Consider the following 9,066-nt stretch of genomic DNA (forward strand, 5'->3'; position numbering starts at 1 on the left):
GGGGCGGGGCCAGAGGAGGAGGGCACTCACCTTGCCCCAGAGCTGGGCTTGTAGAAGAGGGTGAAGCTGACGGAGCTGGTCACCTCGGACCTCACCTCCCAGGAGCAGCTGAGTGTGTGGGCCCCGTTGAAAAAGCACTGGAGGTTTTGGGGCTGGGCCTCATCCCCTGAGGGAGACCTGTCTTGTCAGTGCTGTCCATCCCTTGTTCATTCATTCATTCATTCACTCTGAGCTCTAAGTGAGGACGTGTGAGGGAAATCTTCCTTCCTTCATTTCTTCATCCATCCCTCATTCATTCATTACCTCTGTGCTCTGAGGACATGGGAGACGTTCCTTCACTCATTTATTCATCCATCCCTCATTCATTCATTCATTCATTCACTCCTCTGTCATCCATCCATCCATCCATCCATCCATCCATCCATCCTTCCATCCATCCACTCTCTACCTCTCCTGAGGCCCACAAGGAAATACTACAGCAAGAACGGGAGTGTCAAGGCCCAGAGACCAGAGTTCTAAGCGTAGCTGACCCCTGGCAGCCGTGTGACCACAGGGACAGAGTAGACCGTGAACCACCCTGTTTTTGTGTGGGCAATGGGAGGAGAATCTGAATGTCAGCGCTGTGGGGACAGTCATGCTGCACAAGGGGTCGTCGTTAAAAGTGCAGCAAATGTAATTGCTGTTATCTTAATTGTGAGCAATCAGGAAGTATGCAGAAGATGGGGGACCAAGACACATCCCACCTTCCCCCAAATTCAGCAGAGACAAGGGACTGTAGCTCATCCTGACACGTCAGATTCCTGGGGTCTTGCAGGATAGGTGCAGACAGCCTCCTGCTCCAAGAGCTCGTGAGGACCCACCTTCCTCACAGATGAGCCCTCCTAACTCTAGGTACCTGGCTGGGAGCTCCACTTGACCTCTGGGCTCCAATCGCTAGGCCTCCCCAAGAGTCCTGTGCCCGGGGCCAGCAGGGTCCGCACTCGGGCCACGTAGGTGCTGCTGGGTATGAGGTGCTCAGGCCCCAGGATGGCCCGGGAGGAGTTGATGGAGAGGGTGGAGGCCTCCTGTGGAGAGAGGGGAGCTGGAGGACGCCGGGTGGGGCCAGGTCCCTCTGGGCTTCGGGTAGAGCTGATCAAGGTCCCCTACCTCCCAGGAATCCTGCAGCCGCCGGTAGACCAGCTCGAACTCCACGTGTGACTCAGACAGCCCAGGACTCTGAGGATCTCCAAGGAGCACCTTCCAGGTCAGCAGGAAGTGGTCTCCAGTGTCATTGACCTGCAGGTCCTGGGGTGCAGGGGGCTGGACTGGAGGAAGAGCAAGTGAGGGACAAGTCAGGGACAGGGCTGAGGCCATGACTTCTTGCGATGATAGAACAAGACTCCAGGCCCAGGGCTGCCCCTACGTGCTGACTGACCTTATCCCCTTGGCCTGTCACCTGTGAGCCTTATGGGTCAGGTGTCAGTAGGAACGACGCTGTGCAGGTGCTCTGCACGTATAGTGTCAGCTCAGTTAGAGACGTTCACAAAAAAAATAAGGCCTCTAGCCTTTCTGCATTCTCATTTTCTTATTCTTGTCAGGTCTAAAGCAACATAGCTGTCCCTCCTGTGGGTTGTCTGTAAACGGCATGGGAGGAAATTGCGCATCTTTTTCCAGTGAAGCTGCTGGTGGACTCGAACTGCTAAAGAAGTCCCCCCCCCCCTTTGGCTTAGCAGAGCCGCTACCCACCCCCTGGGCCACCAGTGTGCCCTGGACTCTCCTCCTCCCCACAATCTGGTCTGTGCAGCCTCCTTCCAGCAGAGGGCGCTGTGGCGCATGTCCTTCCCTCTCCAACATTCATTCCGCTTCTTCAAGGTCAAGGCCCAGGCTCAATGTCTCCTCCAGATGATAGTTTTCAGTTGCCTCCTTCCCCTGGGGTGACTCTGGAGTCCTTTTCTCGTCCCACTGTATTTTCAGTTGTTCTCTCCTTGGCTTGTTCTCATGGCCTCAGACTCATTTACAACATGATGTGACAGTGCCCTATTCTGCACCATATTCATGCTTGTTGGTGTGTTTGAGCCTGTTTTTTATTTTTTTTGCACCCATTGCTAGTGCCACAGCATCTTGCCATAGCCCTTCACTATCTCCACCATGCATTATCACCCCTGATGCTTCGTGTCGTCACATCTGCCTCCCCAAGCAGATGAGGAGTTTGGGGTAGTCCAGGGCGGAATGTTACCTCTCTCTCAATAGCCAGTGAACTTGGAGTTGATGGTGAATGAATGGATGAGTGAGTGAGTGAATTCATGCCGACAACTTTACAGACTTTTCATGAAGTTACTCTATCAATCGAGCAGCCAGGACATGTCTGCTAGAACCTAATAAGTTAGAAGCATTAATGAATGATATTGCTCCTGCCTTTCTGAAGCTTCTCTGTCTTAGTGATCAGGGATAACTTTCAAATGCCAAAAGTATTTAAAAAAGCAACACAAACAGGACATAAATGAATGGTCTATGCTGTACAAGCGTCATGATTTGTTAGAAGATGCAGGAGTTGGGGGTCCCTCAGAAATCCTTAACCCAGAATGGAGATAGCAAGGCAGTACGCTACCCCACTTCCAACCCACACCCAGGCAGGCATTACTAATGGATTGCCATATTCTTTACCAATGACCCTACCCTGCTGTGGGGATCCTTCTCTGCACAGAGCTCTAGAGAGCTTCTACCACCTGTTCAGACTACCCCCTATTCAGACAGTGAACCAACTTATCTAACCTAAGGTCTTTCAGTCCACACACTCATTTCACAAGTAACTGATAGAGGAAGCGAAATGATCATGATCTTCAAATGTGAGAACCTCAGAGAAGATCAGGTGCAAATCTGTCCCCTTCTTTGCCCTTTGGGGTCTCCCTGAATCATTGCAAAACTCCATGGAGCAGATCACATCTCCCAACTCGGCGTGTGCTCTGGGCAGCAGTTCCTGCTCCTCCTGGTCATCTCTAAGTTGTCCCTGTGTTCTCCACTCAGGAGGTTTCCTGCTCCCAGACGCCCAGCTCCCAGGCCAAGATGCTGATGGATTCCTCTGCTCTTCTAGCTGACACGGGTCCTTAGCAATAAATGGCTTCTATTTTCTGTAATTTTCAGACTCTCTATTGGGTCCTAGGGCACTCTGGTGGCCTATGGCCTAGTGGTAAGGAGCCTCACTGCATCTCAAAGGCACATGGTTCAAATCCACCAAACCCTGGGGGAGAAGGATGGGAAATGTCCTCCTTTGCGATTAAACTCTCTCTGAAAACCCGCTGGAGGGTCAGCAGTGAGGAGGTTCCTACTTGATGGCACATAACAACAAACAACCACCCTAGGTCCTGGAGTTCTGGTAACAAACAATCAAATGTGTGACTGCTAACCAGAAGGTCAATGGTTCAAACCCGCCAGCTGCCCCTGGGAGGAAGCTGGATAGTCCTCATCTGGAGTGAATACAGCTTTGGAAACTATAGGGCAGTTCCATAAGGTTGTTAGGAGTCACAATCTCCTTGATGACAACAGGCCCCTGGGTGACACAAATGGCTTGCTCTCATCTACAAATATCAAAGGAACCTTGATGGTTCAGTGGCTGAAGTGGTCAGCTGCTAAGCCAAAGAGCAGAGGTTCAAATCCACCAGCCGCTCCACGGGAAAAAGATGTGTCCGTGAGCTTTCATCAAGATTTACAGCCTTAGACGGAGCGATAATGGGCACAGAGCGATGGTAATGGATGATAGAAACTATACACGAATGATCGTATAAAACACAAAGAATATCTACAAACATGATGTATGTGAATGATTGTATGCAAACCAATTTTTTAAAATATATATATTTCTCCTTGGAAACCTTATTGTGCAGTTCAGCTGTGTCCCACATGGTTTCTGTGAGTTGGCATCAACTATCAAACCATGACAGTGGGACTAACCTAAAGTCTGGCGGGGGGAGGCCACTCAGGGATGCTTCAGGAGAAAGGGAACCCACTCCACAGGCTCACGGCTGTTCTACACCGGTTACCCTGAGTCAAGGGGGTGGGGTGGCAAGGACTCAACACTGATGGGTTTTTTCTCCTCCTCCCCAGATCCCTGGTGCAGGTAGTTGACACTTCCCCAAGAAGTTGGCTGCTTGAGCTCACCTAGAGATGCTGTGAAAGATAGGACTGAGGATCTATATTTGTAAAAATGACACCTAACAGAGCCGTATGGACAGTCCTTCTCAGTGACAGGTAGAGGGACCTTGAGCCTGAGTTGATAGTCTCCCTGGGGACAAGCACCTTAGACCTCTAATCGGTTTCAGGCTGCCCCACACCTCCCTGTCTTTCCAACCCATCCTACATATATATCATTCATTCTCAATGACGCCTGAGCACCTCACGTCTTTCAGTGACATGGTTTAAAGCAGACACTGAACTTCTCTGCAAGGCACAGACAGCACTGCTGATCCAGACCCCTTCCTGCCTGCAGCATCCCCGCTTCTCCCCCCACTGGGGAGCCCTCTAGGAGTTCACACTCCTGAGCACATAGGACAGGACGAAGGCTTTGTCCAGAAGTCACACCCTCCCCATCTCCAGCCTTGTCTGTGCTGTTTCCTCTGCCACGAGAGCCATCCCACACCCAATGCCACCTCTCCGTCTTTCAGATCTTCCTCTGGGAAGCCTTGCCTGGTCCCCCAGGTGATCCTTGCCCTCCATCCCTCTGCAAGGCACACGTCTGGCTTCAGGAAACCATCATCCCATTACATCTACTGCTCTGTCAGCTCCAGCCTGTGGACTCTGAGCTTCATTTTGGAGGAGACTCCTGTTCACCCACCAAACAAATATCTGAAATCTTGTTGAAAATTAATTCAGAATTAATTCAGGCTGGTCTGCCCACCCATCCTTCCAGGCAACAGCCTGGTGATACTGTGATGGAAAGAGGCAGGAAACTGAGGCCAGAGCCCCCTCCCCACCAGGTGCTTGCCAAGGCAGCAGGTGGTACGGTGTTTGACACCCAGGATGCCAAAGTGAGAAACTAGAAGAAGAGCAGCCTTGGGGGATTCTCCTCACTCACTCTCTCAACCTCAGTTTTGGCATCAATGAAATGGAGCCGTAAAATAGTGTATAGCTCCAAATATCATTTTAAGGAATAAATTAGAGGGGGCAATGTGTTGGAAAAGCCAGACATCGGTGGCTTTTGCCACATGATTATTAACTTCTCAAAGTGACCTTTCATGGGGATTTTCATCTCATTCTGAGCATACATGCCATTGACTATATGAAGATGAAAGAAAAGTGCTATTATTTTTCCAAGATAAGTATAATACAACTATTTAGATAGAAATGGTCATCTATACCCACAGCAGACTTGTCATCATTTCTCATCATGCCAAGGACAGGCAGGGACACCCAATGGGGGAGGGGAGACAGGGCAAGGGCTGCAGGAAGGGGCGGGGCTCCATCTCTAACGTGTGGGGAGCCCTGGAGGGGTCTACCCCACCTCTGCAGTGATGCTCAGCAGTGGGGCTTTGGGGGAGTGACTTTATCTCTCAAGGCCTCAGTGGTTCATCTATAAAATGGGTTGTGGAGGAAGGTGGATGAAACCACATTGGAGAATGAGTTTTGCAAGCTGTGATGTTTCTACCTGGACAGGAAGCCTTGCTCTTCTGTAAGTGAAGGATTCGGTACTGACCGCCCATGGCCTGGCAGGAGGTGGGAGTAACCGGGGTCAGGAGGCCGTCCCTCCACCCAGAACCTTCTCAGGCTGTGCCTGCTGCAGAGCCTCTATGGTAAGGACAGCAGAGCCTTTCCCCTCATGGGATTGAAGCTCACCTCCACATCAATGTCTCCAGACTCCTAGAGCCAGGCCATTGGGGAACACTGTGCAGGCAAGGGACCAAGCGTTGGCCAGGGACCCCAAACCCTCACCGTTCTGACTCAGGGTAACAGCGAGCTGGGCACCGAGAGGTCTGTCTGGCCGGAAGGAGAAGTAGTCATCAGAGCCGAGGGCGAAGTAGCTGCGGGTGATGACACATCTTCTGGACGCGCAGGGTGGAGAAGGGCAGCGTTCCCAGGGCTTGTCCTCGCTGAGCTCACAGGTCACTGGCTGTGGAGTTTCCCTGATGGGAGAGGACACATGTGAGCCCAAAGTGAGCTGTATGTACTACCCACCACATCCTGCAGGGGGCTCCTACCACTAGGCTGTCCAGGGCCAGGGCAGCCAGTGCCTGCCCTTGGGGCTGTCATCTTCCAGGAGGAAACACAGTACACAAAGGGATGAAAGGTGGAGTGTGTCAGAAAAGTTTAAATAAATAGAGCAGAAGAGGGGGAATGAGGAAGCCAAAAAATTTGGAGCAGGGGATGTGACAAGAAAGAGTTACAACATTTGCACTGAAACTTGGAGCTGAGAAAGGCAGCCCTAGAAATTTTGGGAAATTTGTGAAATCTGGGAAAAGGGTGGTTGAGGAAGCAGTAATGTGTGCAAAGGCCCTGGGGCCGGCACATCCTGGAGTATAGCAGGAACAGGGAACTGGCATGTTTGAGGCAGGGTTTGGGGAGCTTCCCTTCTGGGGGTGTTGTTTCTCTGCAGGAGGGAACAAGGCTCAGGCTGAGGATGAAGATGATGGAAGAGGGTGGAGCTGGGCACCCTGGGAGCAGGGGAGAGGAAGTGAACTTGGAGGAGGTATGGGGCGGGCAGAGCTTGCTCCTCCAGGGGGCAGTCTCCAGGTGGGAGGATCTCCCCAAGCGGACTCTCTGTCCAGGTTTTTGTGGGTTTTTTTTCTTTTTCTGTTGGTTTTTTTTTTCCATAATTTCCTTTGTTTTTCTCATTATTGAGGATGTACACGGTGGAATACACATCAGCTTAGGCTTTTCTGCACGTTTAATTCACCCACTCTTGGAGCTGTGTTTTTACCTTTCCTTACAGAGCTGATCTTCCTTCTCTATCCAGATATTTCATTACCTCTGCTATGGCCGATGTGTTGTTGTTGTGTGCCATTGAATTGGAACTGACCCGTGGCTGAGTGCCCAGGGCTTCTCAGAGGCAGTAAATCGTATGGGAGGAGATTGCCCATCTTTCTCCCTTGGAGCAGCTGGGGATTCAAAGCGCATGCCTTTGGTGTGGCAGCACAGCTTCTAACCACTGGGGTCACCAGAGCTCAATGTATGGACTAGTTAGAATCTTACTCATATGAGAACTTCCCCAATGGAGTGTGAGCAGGAGACACGGGGTTTGAGAGGCACAAACCACAGGTGACGGAGGGGTGAGGGTCCCAGGTGGGTGGAGCCAGCCCCTCAGGCCTGGCCTCAGTTTCCTCACCTGTGAAGTGGGCAGCCCGTCTCTGCCCTGCTGTCTTCATGGCAGGATGAGCAAGGCACTTAGGATACTGTGATGAGACGGGCCGTCACCACCACCATCTCTATCACCAACGACGCTCATACACACAGCCCTTCCTGATGCCTCATCTCAGGGTGCAGCCTGGGGTCTGGCCAGTGGCCTGCTGGACCAGGAGCTCTCAGCAGGGTCTCCTCACCCTCAGCCCACTGGGAAGCCCTCATGCCCATGCTGACCCCGCACCTCTGTGCACTCTCCACAGCCCCCGAGGCCACTCACCTGTTCAGTTGGTGATAGAGGGTCATGTTGATGAGCCGCTGACTGGCCACGATGTCCGCCCACCTGCACTCGATGCGGCTGGTGTAGTCATTGTAGCAGCTCAGGCTCTGCATGGGGACAGTATCTGACCGAGGAGAGGGGCAGCGTCACCCCTCTGTCCCTCCAGGTGTCCCTCGTCAGCTCCTCAAGTGCGCTGAAATGGGAGTCTCCCCGATCCTATCCAGGCCCCTTGGTGCATGGCAAAGATAGGGGTTCTGGGAGGAGCATCCTAGCTATCAATCACTCGAGTTATTGATACATCTCCTGAGTCCTGCTGTGGCCCCTGGAGTGACCCCAGGATGGGACGTGCAGCAGGCTCTTCTGTGTGCCTGGGAGCGAGTCCTAACCCCACCTATAGATGCAGCAAGGCAAACCGTGGGGTCTTCCTGCTCTGCCCTCTGTGGGTGCACATTAGGATGAGAAGTCACCCTACTCCAAGAGTCAGAGGGTCAGTCCAAGGGGACCCCAAGCATCTGGAAGAGGCTATTGGGAAAAATTGGGGTGGGGTGTGGGATGCAGGGTGTGGGGAGGCTGCTTTGAGGTGTAGGGAGTGTCTGGAGTGGTAGGGGGGGACAGAGGACAGTCTGTAGTGGTCACCTGGAGGTCAGAGCCTCCAAGGCCATCCTGAAAATGGAGGGCAGACAGCACCTGAGGTGGTTTACCAGGAGACTAGAGGAGAGTAGCCCTGAGTGGTAAGGGAGGAGAGGCGGGTGGCTGGCAAGGAATGAGGCAGGATGCTGGGAAGGGTCAGGAAGCCGGAAAGGGGGCAGGTTTCACTTCTGTAGGTGGGTGTAGAGGGACCTCACTTGCCCATCACACAGTGAGGAGGGGGCAGGGGAAAGGGATAGATCTATGGGACTCACCTTGGGTCCCCATCAAACTGGGTATCCAGCACAGTGCCAGCAGGACAATGTAATGTGGCCTCTTGGGTAGCGCCATCTCCCTGGTCGGCTCTAGGTGGGCAGGTGGCCAGCACAGGAAGGCTCAGGCTGTGGACCGAGCAGAGCCCTCACTGCGCTGGAACCTTCTGTTGTCCTCAGGCTGGGGGCCAGGCCAGGCACATGTCACTGGTTCTGGTGCTTCCTTCTTCCAGGATGCGGCTGGGACCTGCAGAAGGTGCTGTCAGTCCCTGCTGCCCTCCCCCCTGCAGCTTCGGGGGCCCAGTGGTGATGGCAAGACCCTGGGTAGAGGGCACAAGGATGGAGCATCCCCTTCTTCTTGAACCTCAGTGTCCTCACGTGTGAAGATGAGGAACATGGTTTAGAGGGCCTCTGAATCAGGAGTCCCCCATGGGTCCTGTCCTAGTCATCCTTACAGGGTTGGCCAATGGGACGCCAGGATGCAGCCTCGCTTTGTTAATTCCTCAAGACCTCTGACCCACATCTGCTTTGAGGAGTCACTAGATGTGGGGTGCCAAGTGTGATCACACACACACACACACA

The 9,066-nt window shown here is 52.8% G+C and overlaps 1 protein-coding gene across 1 annotated transcript in view; it reads right to left on the bottom strand.

Moving 5' to 3' along the window:
- Positions 1 to 8,563, bottom strand: part of CSF2RB (colony stimulating factor 2 receptor, beta, low-affinity (granulocyte-macrophage)) — a 15,285-nt gene extending 6,722 nt beyond the window's left edge. The window contains exons 1-6 of the mRNA XM_006890225.1: positions 8,488 to 8,563; positions 7,586 to 7,709; positions 5,902 to 6,092; positions 1,147 to 1,304; positions 896 to 1,064; positions 31 to 166 (exon numbers count right to left, since the gene is read on the bottom strand). Of these exons, the coding sequence (XP_006890287.1) occupies positions 31 to 166; positions 896 to 1,064; positions 1,147 to 1,304; positions 5,902 to 6,092; positions 7,586 to 7,709; positions 8,488 to 8,563 (854 nt within the window). The remainder of the gene's footprint in view (positions 1 to 30; positions 167 to 895; positions 1,065 to 1,146; positions 1,305 to 5,901; positions 6,093 to 7,585; positions 7,710 to 8,487) is intronic.
- Positions 8,564 to 9,066: the final 503 nt, after the last annotated feature.

The sequence above is a fragment of the Elephantulus edwardii genome, unplaced genomic scaffold (genome assembly GCF_000299155.1).
Source record: "Elephantulus edwardii isolate Elephantulus edwardi_28Jun2011 unplaced genomic scaffold, EleEdw1.0 scaffold00086, whole genome shotgun sequence".
Taxonomy (NCBI): Eukaryota; Metazoa; Chordata; class Mammalia; order Macroscelidea; family Macroscelididae; genus Elephantulus; species Elephantulus edwardii.